Source organism: Salvelinus fontinalis, chromosome 38, assembly GCF_029448725.1.
Source record: "Salvelinus fontinalis isolate EN_2023a chromosome 38, ASM2944872v1, whole genome shotgun sequence".
In the NCBI taxonomy this organism is placed as follows: domain Eukaryota; kingdom Metazoa; phylum Chordata; class Actinopteri; order Salmoniformes; family Salmonidae; genus Salvelinus; species Salvelinus fontinalis.
The window spans coordinates 14,810,496-14,832,213 of record NC_074702.1 but is presented as its reverse complement, the minus strand read 5'-3'; the positions used below and the strand labels follow the sequence as shown (position 1 = coordinate 14,832,213).

Below are 21,718 nucleotides of genomic sequence, written 5' to 3'. Positions count from 1 at the left end.
AAGGGCATTGAAGATGAAACGTGGCTGGGTCTTTCAGCATGACAATGATCCCAAACACACCGCCCGGGCAACGAAGGAGTGGCTTCGTAAGAAGCATTTCAAGGTCCTGGAGTGGCCTAGCCAGTCTCCAGATCTCAACCCCACAGAAAATCTTTGGAGGGAGTTGAAAGTCCGTGTTACCCAGCAACAGCACCAAAACGTCACTGCTCTAGAGGAGATCTGCATGGAGGAATGGGCCAAAATACCATCAACAGTGTGTGAAAACCTGGTGAAGACTTACAGAAAACGTTTGACCTCTGTCATTGCCAACAAAGGGTATATAACAAAGTATTGAGATAAACTTTTGTTATTGACCAAATACTTATTTTCCACCATAATTTGCAAATAAATTCATTAAAAATCCTACAATGTGATTTTCTTGGAAAAAAATTATAATTTTGTCTGTCATAGTTGAAGTGTACCTATGATGAAAATTACAGGCCTCTCTCATGTTTTTAAGTGGGAGAACTTGCACAATTGGTGGCTGACTAAATACTTTTGGCCCCACTGTATGGAAGGTAATAAGGGAGGTGATGGAGTCCAGGTGAGTCTAATGATGGTGACAGGTGTGCGCCATAACGAGCAGCCTGGTGACCTAGAGGCCGGAGAGGGAACACACTAGTGAACACTATAATAGTGAAGACGTCAAAACTATGAAATAACACATATGGAATCATGTAGTAACCAAAAAAGTGTTAAATAAATTATTCAAAGTAGCCAACCTTTGTCTTGATGACAACTTTGCACACCACATCTTCACCTGGAATGCTTTTCCAACAGTCTTGAAGGAGTTCCCACATATGCTGAGCACTTGTTGGTTGCTTTTCCGTCACCCTGCAGTCCAACTCATCCCAAACCATCTCAATTGGGTTGAGGTCAGGTGATTGTGGAGGCCAGGTCATCTGATGCAGCACTCCATCACTCTCCTTCTTGGTCAAATAACCCTTACACAGCCTGGAGGTGTGTTTTGGGTCACTGTCCTGTTGAAAACAAATGATAGTCCCACTAAGCGCAAACCAGATGGGAAGGCGATGCTGGTTAAGTGTGCCATGAATTCTAAATAAATCACAGACAGTGTCACAAGCAAAGCACCACCACACCTCCTCCTTGCTTCACGGTGCGAACCACACATGCGGAGATCATCCGTTCCACAAAAAATTCCATAAATGAACTTTTAACAAGACACACCTGTTAAATTGAAATGCATTCCAGGTGACTACCTCATGAATCTGGTTGAGAGAATGCCAAGAGTCTACAAAGCTGTCATCAAGGCAAAGGGTGGCCACAGAATCTCAAAAATAAATATATTTTGATTTGTTTATCACCTTTTTGGTTACTACATGATTCCATGTGTGTTATTTCATAGTTTTGATGTCTGCACTATTATTCTACAATGTAGAAAATAGTAAACAATAACCCTTGAATGAGTAGGTGTGTAACGGCAGATTTTCTCCTCTTCGTCTGAAGAGGAGGTGTAGCAGGGATCGGACCAAAGCGCAGCGTGGTTAGTGTTTATCATGTTTTAATAATGACAAAAACGTGAACACTACAAACTACAAAACAATAAATGTGAAAAACCGAAACAGTCCTATCTGGTGCATAGACACAAAGACAGAAGACAACCACCCACAAAACCCAACACAAAACAGGCTACCTAAATATGGTTCCCAATCAGAGACAATGACTAACACCTGCCTCTGATTGAGAACCATATCAAGCCAAACATAGAAACGTGAAAACTAGACACACAACATAGAATGCCCACTCAGCTCACGTCCTGACCAACACTAAAACAAAGAAAACACAAAAGAACTATGGTCAGAACGTGACAAGGTGTGCCTAAACTTTTGACTGGTACTGTATATATCATTCTTTCTTTATTACTTTTAATAATATTTTTGGGGACAGTGGACACTGTACGTGGAGTGCTACACATGTATGGGTGCACACTGCCATTGAATAAAGTACATAAATTTGCCTTTAATTTATCACATTACACACATTTTAAAAATGGTTTTGTTACATTTAGGCCAGTACTTTTGTGTCAAATGTACAGTATTGGGGAAGCTACTTTAAAAATATAGTTTATAGTTTAAGCTACCAATTTCTTCACACTGGAATAAAAATATAGTTTACTTAACTAAAGTTACTTTGAAAAAGTAGTTCACTACATACAAATTATCATACGTAAATCTAAAATGTCATCGACTTCAAATTGCAAGAACAGATCACTTTGGGGTCATATGTTAACAAAATGTGTAATTTAGCTTATTAAACACAAAAACTATGCTTCAAGTGAGAATTAGGCAGGTCTGACTCCGAAAAAGGAAGGAAAGTATTGCCTACATATTGTCTATTCTTTTTGTAAAAAATGTAGTATGTAGTTTGTGTAGTTAACTACACCGCTACATGGCAAAAGTAATTAACTAGAGGGTTCTACATGGAACCCAAATGGGTTCTACCTGGAACTAAAAAGGGTTCAACCTGCAACCAAAAAGAGTTCTGCTATGGGGACATCAAAAGAACCCTAAAATGTAAGCTACTGTAAAATGTAATTAAATTACTAGTTGAACTACATGTAGTTTACTTCTTTCCAACACTGCAAATGTATTTCAACAACCTAATATAAGTATCCTTATCAAAGATGCAAATGAGAAAATATCTGCTTATAGTTTAAATGTATCTGTTCCTCTCTCTGCTGGTTCCAGGTCTGGCCAGTGTTGTGACCTCCATGTACCTATGCCTCTATTACAATGTCATCAATGCATGGAGTTTCTGGTACCTCTTTCATTCATTCCAGGTTAGTTCCAGTCTCACAATGGCAAAATTATCTTTATTTTCAATAGAGCAATTCAAAGTATTTGACCTCCATTCAGATGTATGATGCGATCATAAAATGTAGACAATCTTCAATATCTTCTTACAATCTTATTACAAGATGTATCAACAGGCTCACTCAGCTTAGAGGTCACACTATTGGTCCTGTGCAGACTGTTTTGTTTGGAATCTTAGAAGATGCAGTTCATTGGTCTAGTGCTATCTGTAATGTCCTGTGTCTGACCTGACCTGTGCTGTTTCCTCCCACTCTGCTCCAGTCGGTCCTGCCATGGGCAGAGTGCCCGGTTAACAGCAACCTGACTGGCCATGTGGAGGAGTGTGAGCGGGCCACGCCCACACAGTACTTCTTCTACAGAGAGACCCTGGACATCTCCGGGTCCATTGAGGAGAACGGAGGGATTCACATGGGACAGGCTCTCTGCCTCCTACTGGCCTGGATGATTGTCTACCTGTTCATCGTCAAGGGGGTCAAGTCCACCGGGAAGGTGAGAGGTCAGAGATCAGCTCGGTAATGATGGACAGGGTCAAGACAGTTATGGTACCCTTATGTCATGCTAGCTGAAGATCTAGTGGACATAGGTCACTATCGTCTCCTATGTCACACAGGCAACTGCCAAAATAAATGAAACACCAACATAAAGTGTCTTATTAGGTTATTGGGCCACCGCGAGCCAGAACAGCGTCAATGCACCTTGGCATAGATTCTATAAGTGTCTGGAACTCTATCGGAGTGATGCAACACCATTCTTCCACCAGAAATTCCATAATTTGGTGTTTTGTTGCTGGTGGTGAAAACGCTGTTGCAGGCGCCGCTCCAGAATCTCCCATAAGTGTTCAATTGGGTTGAGATCTGGTGAATGAGATGGCCATGGTATATGGTTTACATCATTTTCATGCTCATCAAACTATTAGGTGCCACCTCATGCCCTGTGGATGGGGGCATTTTCATCCTATGGGGGCATAGCCATGTTCGCCAAAATAATGGCCTGCCCAGCATTTTTATACATGACCCTAAGCATGATGGGTTGTAAAATTGCTAGATTCCCTCACCTGCTTTCAGTATACCTTGTGTCCCTCATTTAGTCAAGTGTTTCCTTTACTTTGGCAGTTACCTCTATTTTTACTGAGCAGAGGAAAACAGTCAGCTGAGAGGTGACCTCGATAACAAAGGAAAAGGTCAAGAAAGTTATTCGTAATGGCGAGACAAGGTACAAACAGTTCAATATTCTATATGGTCAGTGTCACGGCCGTTGTAAGGAGGAGACCAAGGCGCAGCGTTGTATGCGTACATTCTTATTTATTATAACGAATGAACACTGAACAAACGAACAAAATAACAAAACGAACCGTGAAGCTATATGGATAGTGCAGACAGGCAACTAAACATAAAACAAGAACCCACAAACACCAAAGGGAAAATGGCTACCTAAATATGATCCCCAATTAGAGACAACGATAAACAGCTGCCTCTGATTGGGAACCATATCAGGCCACTATAGACATATAAATCACCTAGACCACAGGTGTCAAACTCATTCCACGGAGGGCCGAGTGTCTGCGGGTTTTCGCTCCTCCCTTGTACTTGATTGATGAATTAACATCCCTAATTAGTTAGGAACTCCCCACACCTGGTTGTCTAGGGCTTTATTGAAAGGAAAAACCAAAAACCTGCAGACACTAGGCCCTCCGTGGAATGAGTTTGACACCCCTGACCTAGACCTACAACAACCCTTGACGTACAAAAACCCTAGACAATACAAAACTATGTACCCCCTCTAGTCACGCCCTGACCTAACCAAAATATAAAGAAAACAGAGATATCTCAGGTCAGGGCGTGACAGTACCCCCCCCCCCCCCCCAAAGCTGCGGACTCCTGGCCGCAAACCTGAACCTATAGGGGAGGGTCCGAGTGGGCATCTACCCTCGGTGGCAGCTCCGGTTCTGGACGCAGCCCCCCTTCTTTACGCTGATCCCTCCGCCTTTGTAGCACCGGACCGTGGATCATCGCCGGAGGCACCGGACCGGGGACCGTCGCTGGAGGCTCCGGTTAGGGGATCGTCGCTGGAGGTTCCGGACTGTGGCCCGTCGTTGGAGGTTCCGGACTGTGAAACGTCGCCGGAAGCTCTGGACTGGGAACTGTCACCGGAAGCTCTGGACTGGGTACTGTCGCCGGAAGCTCTGGACTGGGTACTGTCGCCGGAAGCTCTGGACTGGGAACTGTCTCCGGAAGCTCTGGACTGTGGAAGCACACTGGAAGCCAGATGCTTTGTGCCAGCACTGGTGGTACCGGGCTGATGACACGCACCTCAGGGCGAGTGCGGAAAGGAGGCACAGGACGTACTGGACTGTGGAGACGCACTGGAGGCCTGATGCGTGGTGCCGGAGCTGGTGGTACCGGGCTGATGACACGCACCTCAAGGCGAGTGCGGAGAGGAGGCACAGGACGTACTGGACTGTGGATGCTCACTGGAGAACTGATGCGTGGAACCGGTACCGGTGGCACCGGGCTGATGACACGCACCTCAGGGGGAGTGCGAGGAAGAGGCACAGGATGTACTGGACTGTGGAGGCGCACTGGAGGTCTTATGCGTGGTGCCGGAACTGGTGGTACCGGGCTGGGGACACGCACCTCAGGGCGAGTGCGGAGAGGAGGCACAGGACGTACTGGACTGTGGAGGCGCACTGGAGCTCTAGAGCGTATAGCTGGCACAATGCGTCCTGGCTGGATGCTCACTTGAGCCCGGCAAGTGCGAAGAGCTGGAATAGAGCGCACCGGGTTATGAATGCGAACTGGAGACACCGTGCGCATCCCTGTGTAACACGGTGTCTGGCCAGTCACACGCTCCCCAGCATGCCCGCTCTGCAGCGCTCTCCATGCTAGAACCTCTCTCCGGAATCTTGCGTTAAACTCCTCATCCGGCTCCCTGACTGGCTCTGGTTCGCTCCGCCGACTGCTCCATGTGCTAATGGATAGTGCAGACAGGCAACTAAACATAAAACAAGAACCCACAAACACCAAAGGGAAAATGGCTACCTAAATATGATCCCCAATTAGAGACAACGATAAACAGCTGCCTCTGATTGGGAACCATATCAGGCCACTATAGACATATAAATCACCTAGACCTACAACAACCATTGACATACAAAACCCTAGACAATACAAAACTAACGTACCCACACTAGTCACACCCTGACCTAACCAAAATATATAGAAAACAGAGATATCTCAGGTCAGGGCGTGACAGTCAGATAGTTGTTCATCAAGGCATTGCGAATAAAACAATCAAAGTTTGTGGCTGCAGAGTTTGCCGACTCTGAATGATGGTGCAGGGGAAGGGAAGCAGATTACAATCTACAATCTCTTTACTGAACTGAGGAAAACATCAGCTGATAGAGTGAGGGGGCATCATAGGAACATTTTGAATACCTTGGCCTACTTCATTACAAAACTATCTAGAGTGGGAGTCTCTGAGGAGACAAGCCAGGGTGAAAGTAAAGGATGCTGTGTTAACACAGACAGAGAACTGTTTTCTGGTCTGCTGTTCACAGTGGATTCATGGCAGAACTGGTGTTATGGGCGGGCCCTAGGGGGCCCTGCCGTACCTCCTTGCCTGTCCAAATAAAATATTAAAATATTAATAATTTATTTGACCGAGATGCGCACAGACACAAGGACGCATCAATCTCAGATAAAGCATCCGAGCGAGCGAAACAGCACCCCTCTATCTCCGTACAGATTTTGGCGAGAGTGAACCCTCTGGATAAGAGTGTCTGCTAAATGACAAAAATGTTAAAATGTAAATGTAAAAATGTAGTACATGCCTCACTTTTTCTGGCCAGACAGCATCAGATACATCTGATGAGTAAGCAGTGCGACACAAACAACAACACAGAGTTACACATGGAATAAACAAACGTACAGTCAATAACACAATAGAAAAAAATCTATATACAGTGTGTGCAAATGAGGTAAGATTAGGGAGGTAAGGCAATAAATAGGCCGTAGTGGCCAAGTAATTACAATTTAATAATAAACACTGGAGTGATAGATGTGCAGAAGATGAATGTGCAAGTAGAGTTACTGGGGTGCAAAGGAGAAAAAAATAATAATAACAATATGGGGATGCGGATGAGGTAGTTGGATGGGCTATTTACAGATGGGCTATGTACAGGTGCAATGATCTGTGAGCTGATCTTAAAGTTAGTGAGGGAGATATGAGTCTCCAGCTTCAGTGACTTTTGCAATTCGTTCCAGTCATTGGCATGAGAGAACTGGAAGGAAAGGCGGCCAAAGTAGGAATTGGCTTTGGGGGTGACCAGTGAAATATACCTGCTGGAGCGCGTGCTACGGGTGGGTGCTGCTATGGTGACCAGTGAGCTGAGATAAGGTGGGGCTTTACCTAGCATCGACTTATAGATGACCTGGAGCCAGTGAATTTGGCGACAAATTTAAAGCGAGGGCCAGCCAACGAGAGCATACAGGTCGCAGTGATGGGTAGTATATGGGACTTTGGTGACAAAATGGATGGCACTGTGATAGAATGCATCCAATTTGCTGAGTAGAGTGTTGGAGGCTATTTTGTAAATGACATCGCCAAAGTCAAGGATCGGTAGGATAGTCAGTTTTACGAGGGTATGTTTGGCAGCATGAGTGAAGAATGCTTTGTTGCGAAATAGGAAGCCGATTCTAGATTTCATTTTGGATTGGAGATGCTTAATGTGAGTCTGGGAGGAGATTTAAATGAAACTGTTCCACGAAGAATAACTGGCACGCAGATAGGTAGAAATGGTCGGATAAATTGTAAGCTTCCCCAAACTTGAAACTCACGAGCTGCCTATGTTGTTTATTATAACGTGCAAGCGCGTGCACACAGGAGGTCCCTTTAAACAGTAAATTCAGCGAGCAATGTTATAAAACCGTGGGCCAAATCTGTGTTAGAAAACAGGCAATCAGTGCAGCATAGTTGAACTTTGACCCTGAATCCCCCTGCTGTTTCGCCCCTCTCTAGGTGGTGTACTTCACAGCCACATTCCCCTACCTGGTCCTCATCATCTACCTCATCCGTGGGGTCACCCTTCACGGAGCCATCAACGGTGTGAAGTACATGTTCACGCCCAAGGTATGAATGATTAGATGAATGAAAGAACATTATTGATCAAATACAATACAATTTGATTGTTCACATACACATGGTTAGCAGATGTTATTGCAAGTGTAGTGAAATGCTTGTGCTTCTAGTTCTGACAGTGCAGCAATATCTAACAAGTAATTTAACAATTCTACAACAACTACCTAATACACACAAATCTAAGTAAAAGGATGGAATAAGAATATGTACATATAAATATATGGATAAGCAATGACAGAGCGGCATAGATGAGATGCAATAGATCTATGTTTTCACAGCCAAGGTATGGTAGCTCATGTACATTGTTCTGTTATGTTTAATCCTGCTTTACATACAGTGGCAAGAAAAAGTATGTAAACCCTTTGGAATTATCTGAATTTCTGCATAATTGGTCATAGAATTAGATCTGATCTTCATCTAAGTCACAACAACAGACAAACACACTGTGCTTAAACTAATAACACACAAAGTATTGTATTTTTCTTGTCTATATTGAACACATAATTTAGACATTCACAGTGTAGGTTGGGAAAAGTATGTGAACCCCTATGCCTTCTCTAAAAGCTAATTGGAGTCAGGAATCAGTTAACCTTGAGTACAATAATTGAGATGAGTTAGTTAGACCTGCCCTGCCCTATAAAAAACACTCACAACATTTGAGTTTGTTATTCACAAGAAGCATTTAATTTAGTTTAGTTTATTAATTTGACCATTTAAAAAAAACAAGCACACATAAAACTTAAAAGCCATACATGTACATGAATAAAATCATCGAGGATAACACAATAAAGTCTGGGACTTATTTCCATTGTGGTCCTCTTGAGACAAGATGGCTAGACAAGATCGAACACAGTATGGCAGTGAAATAATAAAACAAAAACATAAAAGAAGAACTTCTCATCATTCCAGTTACATCATAGGGGTAATTCATATGGGCACAGAGGACATCAAACATATTTGCCTGAATGAACCATGCCTCGAACAAAAGAGATCTCAGAAGACCTAAGATTAAGAATTGTTGACTTGCATAAAGCTGGAAAGGGTTACAAGACTATCTCTAAAAGCCTTGATGTTCCACAGTCCACGGTAAGACAAATTGTCTTTAAATGGAGAAAGTTCAGCACTTTTGCTACTCTCCCTAGTAGTGGCCGTCCTGCAAAGATGACTGCAAGAGCACAGAATGCTAAGTGAGGTTAAGAAGAATCCTAGAGTGTCAGCTAAAGACTTACAGAAATCTATGGAACATGGTAGCATCTCTGTTAACGAGTCTATGATACGTAACACACTAAACAAGAATGGTGTTCATGGGAGGAAACCACGTGAAGGGAGCATCATGGTTTGGAGCTGCTTTGCTGCCTCAGGCCCTCAAGAGCTTGCTATCGACGGAAAAATAATTCCCAAGTTTATCAACACATTTTGCAGGAGAATGTAAGGCTATCTGTCCGCCAATTGAAGCTCAACAGAAGTTGGGTGATGCAACAGGACAACGACCAAAAACACAGAAGTAAATCAACAACAGAATGGCTTCAAAAGAAGAAAATGCGCCTTCTGGAGTGGCCCAGTCAGAGACCTGACCTCAACCCAAATGAGATGCCGTGGCATGACCTCAAGAAAGCGGTTCAAATCAAATCAAATGTATTTATATAGCCCTTCTTACATCAGCTGACATCTCAAAGTGCTGTACAGAAACCCAGCCTAAAACCCCAAACAGCAAGCAATGCAGGTGTAGAAGCACGGTGTCTAGGAAAAACTCCCTAGAAAGGCCAAAACCTAGGAAGAAACCTAGAAAGGAACCAGGCTATGAGGGGTGGCCAGTCCTCTTCTGGCTGTGGAGATTATAACAGAACATGGCCAAGATGTTCAAATGTTCATAAATTACCACCATGGTCAAATAATAATAATCAAAGTAGTTGTCGAGGGTGCAGCAAGTCAGCACCTCAGGAGTAAATGTCAGTTGGCTTTTCATAGCCGATCATTAAGAGTATCTCTACCGCTCCTGCTGTGTCTAGAGAGTTGAAAACAGCAGGTCTGGGACAGGTAGCACGTCCGGTGAACAGGTCAGGGTTTTCCTGCATCATTTTTGGACAGAAAGTTTCAGATTTTTGCAATGTTACGTAGATGGAATAAAGCTGTCCTTGAAACAGTCTTGATATGTTCGTCAAAAGAGAGATCAGGGTCCAGAGTAATGCTTAGGTCCTTCACAGTTTTATTTGAGATGACTTTACAACCATCAAGATTAATTGTCAGATTCAACAGAAGATCTCTTTGGGACCCAGAACAATCATCTCTGTTTTGTCCGAGTTTAAAAGTAGAACGTTTGCAGCCATCCACTTCCTTATGTCTGAAACACAGGCTTCTAGCGAGGGTAATTTTGGGGCTTCACCATATTTCATTGAAATGTACAGCTGTGTGTCATTCGCATAGCAGTGAAAGTTAACATTATGTTTTCGAATGATATCTCCAAGAGGTAAAATATATAGTGAAAACAATAGTGGTCCTAAAACGGAACCTTGAGGAACACCGAAATGTACAGTTGATTTGTCAGAGGACAAACCATTCACAGAGACAAACTAATATCTTTCCGACAGATAAGATCTAAACCAGACCAGAACTTGTCCGTGTAGACCAATTTGGGTTTCCAATCTCTCCAGAAGAATGTGTTGATCGATGGAATCAAAGGCAGCACTAAGGTCAGGGAGCACGAGGACAGATGCAGAGCCTCGGTCTGACACCATTAAAAGGTCATTTACCACCTTCACAAGTGCAGTCTCAGTGCTATGATGGGGTCAAAAACCAGACTGAAGCATTTCGTATACATTGTTTGTCTTCAGGAAGGCAGTGAGTTGCTGTGCAACAACTTTTTCATTTTTTTTTTAGAGGAATGGAAGATTCGATATAGGCCGATAGTTTTTTATATTTTCTGGGTCAAGGTTTGGCTTTTTCAAGAGAGGCTTTACTACTGACACTTTTAGTGAGTTTGGTACACATCCGGTGGATAGAGAGCCGTTTATTATGTTCAACATAGGAGGGCCAAGCACAGGAAGCAGCTCTTTCAGTAGTTTAGTTGGAATAGGGTCCAGTATGTAGCTTGAAGGTTTAGAGGCCATGATTATTTTCCTCATTGTGTCAAGAGATATAGTACTAAAACACTTAAGTGTCTCTCTTGATCCTAGGTCCTGGCAGAGTTGTGCAGACTCAGGACAGCTGAGCTTTGGAGGAATACGCAGATTTAAAGAGGAGTCCGTAATTTGCTTTCTAATGATCATGATCTTTTCCTCAAAGAAGTTCATGAATGTATTACTGCTGAAGTGAAAGCCATCCTCACTTGGGGAATGCTGCTTTTTAGTTAGCTTTGCGACAGTATCAAAAATAAATTTAGGATTGTTCTTATTTCCCTCAATTAAGTTTGAAAAATAGGATGATCGAGCAGGAGTGAGGGCTCTTCGATACTGCACGGTACTGTCTTTCCAAGCTAGTCGGAAGATTTCCAGTTTGGTGTGGCGCCATTTCCATAACAATTTTCTGGAAGCTTGCTTCAGAGCTCGGGTATTTTCTGTATACCAGGGAGCTAGTTTCTTATGACAAATGTTTTTCGTTTTTAGGGGTGCAACTGCATCTAGGGTATTGCGCAAGGTTAAATTGAGTTCCTCAGCTAGGTGGTTAACTGATTTTTGTCCTCTGACGTCCTTGGGTAGGCAGAGGGAGTCTGGAAGGGCATCAAGGAATCTTTGTGTTGTCTGAGAATTTATAGCACGACTTTTGATGCTCCTTGGTTGGGGTCTGAGCAGATTATTTGTTGCGATTGCAAACGTAATAAAATGGTGGTCTGATAGTCCAGGATTATGAGGAAAAACATTAAGATCTACAACATTTATTCCATGGGACCAAACCAGGTCCAGAGTATGACTGTGACAGGGAGTAGGTCCAGAGACATGTTGGACAAAACCCACTGAGTCAATGATGGCTCCGAAAGCCTTTTGGAGTGGGTCTGTGGACTTCCATGTGAATATTAAAATCACCAAAAATGTGAATATTATCTGCTATGACTACAAGGTCCGATAGGAATTCAGGAAACTCAGTGAGGAATGCTGTATATGGCCCAGGAGTCCTGTAAACAGTAGCTATAAAAAGTGATTGAGTAGGTGCATAGATTTCATGACTAGAAGCTCAAAAGACGAAAACTTCATTTTTGGGGGGTAAATTGAAATTTGCTGTCGTAAATGTTAGCAACACCTCCGCCTTTGCGGGATGCACGGGGGATATGGTCACTAGTGTAACCAGGAGGTGAAGCCTCATTTAACACAGTAAATTCCTCAGGCTTAAGCCATGTTTCAGTCAGGCCAATTACATCAAGATTATGATCAGTGATTAGTTAATTGACTATAACTGCCTTTGAATTGAAGGATCTAACATTCAGTAGCCCTATTTTGAGATGTGAGGTATCACGATCTCTTTCAATAATGGCAGGAATGGAGGAGGTCTTTATCCTAGTGAGATTGCTAAGGCGAACACCGCCATGTTTAGTTTTGCCCAACCTAGGTCGAGGCACAGACACGGTCTCAATGGGGATAGCTGAGCTGACTACACTGACTGTGCAAGTGGCAGACTCCACTAAGCTGGCAGGCTGGCTAACAGCCTGCTGCCTGGGCCTGCACCCTATTTCATTGTGGAGCTAGAGGAGTTAGAGCCCTGTCTATGTTGGTAGATAAGATGAGAGCACCACTCCAGCTAGGATGGAGTCCGTCACTTTTTGAATGGTCAAAAATTCCTCCTGACCGTTGTGCAGGTCTGATCCGCAACTACAGAAAACGTTTGGTTGAGGTTATTGCTGCCAAAGGAGGGTCAACCAGTTATTAAATCCAAGGGTTCACATACTTTTTCCACCCTGCACTGTGAATGTTTAAACAGTGTGTTCAATAAAGACATGAAAATGTATAATTGTTTGTGTGTTATTAGTTTAAGCAGACTGTGTTTGTCTATTGTTGTGACAAATTTTATGACAAATTTATGAAGAAGTCCAGGTAATTCCAAAGGGTTAACATACTTTGTCCTGCCACTGTATGTGTGTGTGCTACTAATATGCTTTACTAATGTGTGTGCCATTACTAATGTGTGTGTGTATGTGTGTATTTGCTGTCTTAGATGGAACAGCTGGCTAACCCCACTACGTGGATCAATGCGGCCACTCAGATCTTCTTCTCTCTGGGCCTGGGCTTTGGATCCCTCATCGCCTTTGCCAGCTACAACCAGTACAACAACAACTTTGAGAAGCAGGCCATCGTCGTGTCCATGGTCAACAGCAGCACCTCCATCTTCGCCAGTATCGTCACCTTCTCCATCTATGGCTTTAAGGCCACCTTCAACTACGAGAGCTGCCTGGAGAGGTGAGGCCCTGGGTGGGGTCGCGGTCTGGTTGGTTGTCTCAATGACTTTGGCATTGAACTTTCAACTCAAAGAAGTAGGTGACACCAGTCAGCAGCACTCACCAGTACAAACGTAAACAATTCTAGGTCAAACATATACAGTTAATTTAACGTCTGTAGACTGTAGCAGTTTCTGCAGACATACAGATGGAAGAAATGGCAGGTGCTTAGACTGGGGAAGGCATTGAAATCTAGATCAGTAATGAGAGGAATTGTATAAGGGGCTAGATATATTGTAAGATTCAGATCTGAAGTTCCCTTTCCAGTGGCATAGCATGCAGCCACTTGGATAGGGCTGGGGGGTCCCAACCCAAAATGTATAAATGTCATAAGCCATGGCAAAATGTTTAGAATTACAGGAAATTAGCTATAAAACTGCTACATTTTCAGTCAACTTCATGGCAAAATGCATAGAATAGCAGAAAATGTGCTTTAAAACTGCACATTTTTCTCTCTGCCCCATGGCAAAATGTGTAGAATTGCAGGAAGTTACCTGGCCCCCCCGCCCAACCTAAAAACAGTTCAGAGAAACTGCGCTATACCACTTGTCCTTTTCATGACACTGACATTTCTCTTCTTCTCCCAGAGTGCGACTGCTGCTCCTGAACACCTTTGATCTAGCAGAGGACACCATCAGTCTGGAGAATGTCAACCACTGGATCGCTGAGCTGAACAGGACACACCCAGAACAGTTTGCCAGTCTGGGAGGTAGGCTGGAGACCTGTGACCTAGAGGCTGAACTAGACACGGTAGGTCATGATGACACACAACTCAAATGAACTAATAGGAAAACTTGTGCAAAATACTGATAAGACTATTTAATTTGCTACTTCTCTTAGGGCTCGATTAAATCTGAATCGCTGAAGTTCTGCGATATAGGGAGATTGCCTTTAAATTTCAATGTTCCCGCATTTGCGGAGACTGCATTCAGGGTAAATGCTGCATAAATCGGCTCAATCTGATCTTAACTTATCATTTTTGCACTATAGCTCAGAACTTCCGCAATATGGATTGAATCGAGCCCTTAATCTAACAACATACCTCTGGTTTCCTGACAATATGTTATCATGTAGCAACAAAATAAATGGATTTTACTGTGAGGCAATAAAAACTTCACTCGCCATTCTATAAATCTTTAATATTTTAGTCATAGTTCAATGTCACCTATACAACTTTATTTGACTCTGTGGTGGTGGGAGTGAGATGTGGCAAATATCATTGGCTGTTGCAGTTACAATTAATGCTAATATTAAATTTTCAAAATGTTCCATTTTGTCTTTAATAAACCAGCCCACGTAAGTTTCCAATGGAGGTAAGCAAAAAATGTAATACTGACTTCAGACACTTTTGCACTATGCTCTCTCTCTCTCTCTCTCTCTCTCTCTCTCTCTCTCTCAATTCAATTCAATTCAATTCAAGGGGCTTTATTGGCATGGGAAACATGTGTTAACATTGCCAAAGCAAGTGAGGTAGATATTATACAAAAGTGAAATAAACAATACAAATTAACAGTAAACATTACACATACAGAAGTTTCAAAACAATAAAGACATTACAAATGTTATATTATATATATACAGTGTTGTAACAATGTACAAATGGTTAAAGCACACAAGTTAAAATAAATAAGCATAAATATAGGTTGTATTTACAATGGTGTTTGTTCTTCACTGGTTGCCCTTTTCTTGTGGCAACAGGTCACAAATCTTGCTGCTGTGATGGCACACTGTGGAATTTCTCCCAGTAGATATGGGAGTTTATCAAAATTGGATTTGTTTTCAAATTCTTTGTGGATCTGTGTAATCTGAGGGAAATATGTCTCTCTAATATGGTCTCTCTCTCTCTCTCTCTCTCTCTCTCTCTCTCTCTCTCTCTCTCTCTCTCTCTCTCTCTCTCTCTCTCTCTCTCTCCTCTCAGGCTGTTGAGGGTACAGGCCTGGCCTTCATAGTGTACAGTGAGGCCATTAAGAACATGCCCGTGTCTCAGCTGTGGTCTGTGCTCTACTTCATCATGCTGCTGCTGCTGGGTATGGGCAGTATGCTGGGTAACGTCATCGCCGTCATCACCCCCCTCAGTGACTTGAAGTTAATCAGCCGCTACATGAGCACCAAAACACTTAATGGTGAGAGAGAAGGGGTGATGAGGGAAAGGGTGGAAGAGGGGGTAAGGGTTGAGCTAAGGTGTGGTCGTGAAGCGAGATGTATGGTTGTGGTTGAGGGTAAGAATTGAGCTAAGGTGTGAACATGAAGCTAGGATTAGGGTGGACCCAGGCGTGTCTTGTCCTTAGGTTGGTGTGTCTGTTCTGCCTGATGCTTGAGTTAGGTGTGTGTGTGTGTGTGTGTGTGTGTGTGTGTGTGTGTGTGTGTGTGTGTGTGTGTGTGTGTGTGTGTGTGTGTGTGTGTGTGTGTGTGTGTGTGTGTGTGTGTGTGTGTGTGTGTGTGTTTGTGTGTCTGACTGACTGACTGACTGGTGTGTTGTCCCATCCTAAATTTTAGTCATTTAGCAGATGCTCTTATCCAGAGTGACTTACAGTTAGTGCATTCATCTTAAAATAGCTAGGTGAGATAACTACATAACACCGTCGTAGTAAGTACGTTTTTTTAATGTCTTATTTATTATCTTATTTAAGATACTATTTGATGAGATAGGTTTTCAGAAGATGGATAGGGACTCTGCTGTCCTAACATCGGGGGAAGCTGGTTCAACCATTGGGTTGCCAGGACAGATAAGCTTGGACTAGGCTGAGTGGGCCAATCCTCTGTTATATGTGTGTGTGACTAACAGATGTGTTGTCATATCCTGTAGGTCTAGTGTGTGTGTGACTAACAGGTGTGTTGTCATATCCTGTAGGTCTGGTGTGTCTATTCTGCCTGCTGCTTGGCCTGGGCTTCACCACCCGTTCTGGGAACTACTGGTTCACCATGTTCAATGACTATGGAGCCACCTTCTCTCTGCTCTTCATCGTCCTCATTGAAGTTATCACCGTCTGCTACATATATGGCATCAGAAGGTGTGTGTGTGTGTGTGTGTGTGTGTGCGCGCTTGTGTGTGCGTGCGTGTGTGTGTACAATATTGACATTGAACAATGACTCATTTCAGGGGCTTTCTAAGCATCATCACCTTTGCTGTTCGAAATCAGAAAAACTAACACATCTCGTCGTATAGTACCTTCTCTCCACGAAACAATAGTTGAGCTGACATTATTTGAAACAGTTTCTACTTGAGAATGTGTAGCTCTACTGCAGTTGTGGTAGCAGCCAGTAGAGTTAAATCTTTAAAGTACCTCATAACAGCTGTATTGTGTCCAGTAATGCCAAACAACACTTAGCATAATCATCCACAAATACCTCACATTCCTTTCACTCTTCTCAGGCTTTTGACTTGGCTGTACTGTAGTTTTTTAAGTTGAGCTTGTACTGTTTATTAAAAGCAAAATGGCTTATGAAGCATATAAGCAATTTCCTTTGAATGTTGAATGAATGTTTAAACAAAAATACCGTGGTTATTTTTTGCCCATACAAAATATATGAAAGTATTTTAGGAAGGGAAAGGGGATACCTAGTCTGTTGCACAGCTGAATCTATTCAACCAAAATGTGTCTTCCGCATTCAACCCAACCCCTCTGAATCAGAGAGGTGCGGGAGGCTGCCTTAATCGACATAGTCATCATGTCAATGCTCCTGCAACCTTTCCCTCTCCAGGTTTGAGAAGGATGTAGAAGACATGTTAGGTCATCATGTCAATACTCCTGCAACCTTTCCCTCTCCAAGTTTGAGAAGGATGTAGAAGACATGTTAGGTCATCATGTCAATACTCCTGCAACCTTTCCCTCTCCAGGTTTGAGAAGGATGTAGAAGACATGTTAGGTCATCATGTCAATGCTCCTGCAACCTTTCCCTCTCCAGGTTTGAGAAGGATGTAGAAGACATGTTAGGTCATCGTCTTAACTGGTACTGGAAGATCATGTTGGCAGGAGTCAGTCCCATGCTCCTCATTACACTATTCATCTTCTACATCGTCAACTACATCCAGGGAGGAACACCCACATACCAGGCCTGGAACAAAGAACTGGTAAGCCCTCTCTGTTTTCTCCAATATCTTATCAATAACCCTGTCTTTACACTAACAAGCACTCGGCCCAAAAAACAGGTAAGATAAGATTGTACTTTATTAATCCCCAAAGGGAGATTTAATTGTACCAGTCATACATGAATGAAAGAAAAGCACTGGAACAGAATATGCTGCACCCAGATACAATGTTGATCTCTGCCTGTCCTGTTGTCTTCCCTCTCCTCCAGGGGAAGTCTGTGGTGACGGAGTATCCTCCCTACGCCCAAGCCTTCATCGGCCTCCTCCTAGCCTCCTCTGTCTGCTGTATCCCTTTGACGGCCCTCTACACCTACTGTAAGAAGAGGAACCTGGCCAGTGGGAAGAGAGAGCGCACTGTCAGCACTGTGTCAGCGTAAAGACCGGCGTATTGGTTGACAGACGGAGTGACACAAGGCAGAGCTGCTACATTACGGCTCTGAGACTGACTGGACCCGCTAGTTATAGGATCGACTGATCGACAGCCTACCGTCCGTATCATGGTTGTCTTAACAGGACGGTACCTCACCCTCCTGGTGCGGTGGTTCATGCCACACCACAAACCAAAGGCCCTCTTTCTCCCCCTGGGGCAGACTGGCTCTGTCGCTGTGCTGCTGGTGGACAGACTGGCAGATCTGTACCTAGCATTAGCCCTAGTCGTTCTTTGGCATCTAACACTTACTGGGTGATAATAGTGAACTTTTGTATTTTGTAGTTGTGGTTCTGAGCAGGGCTTAGAACTACATCCAAAATATTTCAGAAGTGAAAAACGATCAAATAATCTTGTCAATGGTTTATTGCATTGTTTAAAGGCCCAGTGCAGTAAAAAAAAAAAACGATTTCCTGTGTTTTGTACATATTTCCAGGCTATGAGGTTGGAATAATACTGTAAAATTGGGAACATTATTATAATCCCCTTTTAGTGTAAGAGCTGTTTGGTGGGATGGAGCGTGGTAAATTAGTTAATAGACCAATAAGAAAGAGAGATCCAAACCTCTGCGTATAACAGCTTAGTTTTCTATTTTCCCCTCCCCACTCAAACCTCTACAAGACAGTCCTAGCAAAATTCTTGCTTGAGAAATTGCTCTTTGCTAAGAAGCTATTTTGGTTTCTTTTTGACCATTTTAAATGAAAACAATCACAGTAAGATACTTAATTGTAACCCATAAATTATATAATATTGAGATAAAAATGGCTGCATTGGACCTTTAATGTTTAGCTTTCAGTAGCAGATTTTTGAGACAGTGTGTCAACCCTCTTTATTTAAAGCTCCACAAAATCTTTAAGATATTTTTTCCCTTAAATGTCATTATGGTGAAGTATTTTGTATCCCATTAGTTTACTGTAGATATTCTGTAGATCACTCAATGAGTTGTGAGATATGTTGAGTGCCTGGATGTACAAGGCAGACCTCCGTCTGACTCGGTTATGACTGAATACAGTCTGACTGGTGTCAAATGACCAAGAACAACTTGTAGCAATAGCTGTATGTGATATTGTGTTTGCTAACATACTGATAATTTCACATATAACGAACAAATCTCTATGAACAGGACCAAGACCATATCTATACCTATGGGCTTTGCTGTCAATCCACCATCAGTGACTTCTTACCAGGATCATACTCAGTCGGGTGCAATGTAACATAATGTTCAGATAGATATATATTCTGTAGAACAGACACCATTCTCTGTCATATAGAATAGGAAATCATGTCAGCTCTATAGGAAGCATTTCTTTCTGCAACATTCCCAGAACGTTTCCCATAACGCGTGAAAGTTTCTGTGCTCTTCTAAATAGAAAGTACTGTAGTGTTGCACTGCTGTCATAGAATCCAAATCAACTGGACTTAGGATACAGCCCAATGGCTATGCACCAATGTGCTGTGCATATTCACAAACAAAAAATACAATGTAGACCTACTCTTTTTACAGTCAAATGTATGGGTTTGCACAGAAACAATTGCCAAACATGTTGTAATACTGTGAGCATTTTTCATGTGAACAATTTGAAACCATCCATTTATAATAACAGGGGCGCAACTTTCACTGGGGACGGGAGGACAGGTCCCCCCTACATTCTGAAATTGCATTTTTGTCCCCCGCTGGTTTTATCATTGGAATGTGATTTTTTAAAATGAGGCAACGGTGTGCTTTAGGACCATGCAGAGGTCTCCGAGCGGTCAGGTAGGCTGTTTGGACTGTTTATCCGACTGGATTAAAAAAACAAAAACATGTCCCCCCACTTCTAAAATCAAAGTTGTGCCCCTGTACAGTGATGGAAACAGTGTGTAAATATATTTGTACTATGTTTAATACAGGTTGGTGTTAGTGTGAACCAAGTATTGGTGTGAACAATTATTTGGTACTGCTGTACCACAATGATGTGTTCATGTTTTATAAGTAGTATTTTCTATGGTGAAATTATTAAAAACATGAAGACATTTGAACCATTGGCATTTGTGAACAAGATACACATACAGCAGCCAGCCTGTTGCAAACCAGGCATTTCATTCAGTCCTACTTGCAAGGATGACACATTTCAATGTTATGAAATCTGGATTTTTTTAAGTGCTTGGTTTGACAAGCTATGTACTTTATAATACCATTAAATGTTTAGACCACAAAAATATAAACGCAACATGCAACAATTTCAAAGATTTTACTGAGTTACAGTTCATATAAGGAAATCAGTCAATTGAAATAAATAAATTAGGCCCTAATCTATGGATTTCATATGACTGGGCAAGGACACAGCTCACTGGAGAACCAGGCCCAGCCAATCAGAAGGAGTTTTTCCCCACAATAGGGCTTTATTACAGACAGAAATACTCCTCAGCACCGCCTCAGACGACCCCGCAAGTGAAGAAGCCGGATGTGGAGGTCCTGGGCTGGCGTGGTTACACGTGGTCTGTGGGTGTGAGGCCCATTGAACCTACGTGCCAAATTCTATAAAATTACATTGGATGCGGCTTATGGTAGAGAAATGGACATTAAATTATCTGGCAACAGCTTTGGTGGACATTCCTGCAGGCAGCATACCAATTGCATGCTCCCTCAAAACTTGAGACATCTGTGACATTGTGTTGTAAGACAAAACTGCACAATTTAGAGTGGCTTTTTATTGTCCCCAGCACAAGGTCCACCTGTGTAATGATCATGCTGTTTAATCAGCTTATTGATATGCCACACCTGTCAGGTGGGTGGATTATCTTGGCAAAGGAGAAATTCTCACTAACAGTGATGTAAACAAATTTGAGCACAACATTTGAGAGAAATACGCTTTTTGTGCGTATGGAAAATATCTGGTATTGTTTATTTCAGCTCATGAAACATGGGACCAACACTTTACATTTTGCATTTATATTTTTGTCCAATATAGCATGAGATTATATTTCTATGGGATAGACATGGGCCATCCGAGAACCACCTGCATTAAATGGCGTGTTTGTCTGAAGTTAAGCACTTATTTTTCTCTGTCAAAGACTGGAATATAGTCTTGTCTTCAGCCTAGTGAGCTGAGGTTTAGGGCTGAATATAACGGGGTCGTTCTTCAAATAGAGTGCCTTTTGCGTCTCTTTGATATTTTAAGTAGACATTTTAAAGCCTGCTATATTAAATGAAGTGCCCACAAACCACATACAAACCACATGGAAAATGTAATATATCCTATTTTTTATATGAATAAAGACTCGCTAAGGTGCCAAAACTCTACATCTTGACATGGCCCACATCATGTTTTGCTGACTTATATTATCTTGCATTAGTGATAAATTTACATTTGTCCCACATTTTAAGGTCAACCCTGTTATGTAAACTAGACAAATGTTAATATGCTGAAACTATTTCTAGTAGCACAGTGGTCCCGAGTGGCACAGCGGTCTAAGGCACTGCATCTCAGTGCTAGAGGTGTCAGACACACTGGTTCAGACACGCTGGTTCGAATCCAGGCTGTATCACAACTGGCTGTGATTGGGAGTCCCATAGGACGGTGCACAGTTGGACCAGTGTCCTCCGGGTTTGGCCGGAGGACACTGACTTGTCTAGTTAAATAAAAAATAATTATAAGCTGGTTCTATGGTTTTTGGTCATTTTCTGTTGTTTTGTGGTAGAAAACTGTTGGCGTTGAGCATAACACTTCGAGCATGTTACCCATAGATGGGCTAGAAATGTTTCAAGTTTTTTTTGTTAAGCTTGGTTA

At 42.6% G+C, this 21,718-nt stretch overlaps 1 protein-coding gene across 3 annotated transcripts in view; it reads left to right on the top strand.

The window, feature by feature from the left end:
- The window catches only part of LOC129837195 (sodium- and chloride-dependent transporter XTRP3A-like), a 33,199-nt gene extending 13,232 nt beyond the window's left edge, over positions 1–19,967 (top strand). For 2 of the 3 annotated variants that reach the window (XM_055903139.1, XM_055903138.1), the window contains exons 4-12: positions 2,748–2,839; positions 3,135–3,362; positions 7,890–8,000; positions 13,152–13,393; positions 14,019–14,181; positions 15,350–15,554; positions 16,283–16,442; positions 17,338–17,503; positions 17,731–19,967. In XM_055903139.1, the coding sequence (XP_055759114.1) occupies positions 2,748–2,839; positions 3,135–3,362; positions 7,890–8,000; positions 13,152–13,393; positions 14,019–14,181; positions 15,350–15,554; positions 16,283–16,442; positions 17,338–17,503; positions 17,731–17,898 (1,535 nt within the window). In that variant the 3' untranslated portion in view covers positions 17,899–19,967. The other variant, XM_055903140.1, reaches the window with a different exon arrangement.
- Positions 19,968–21,718: the final 1,751 nt, after the last annotated feature.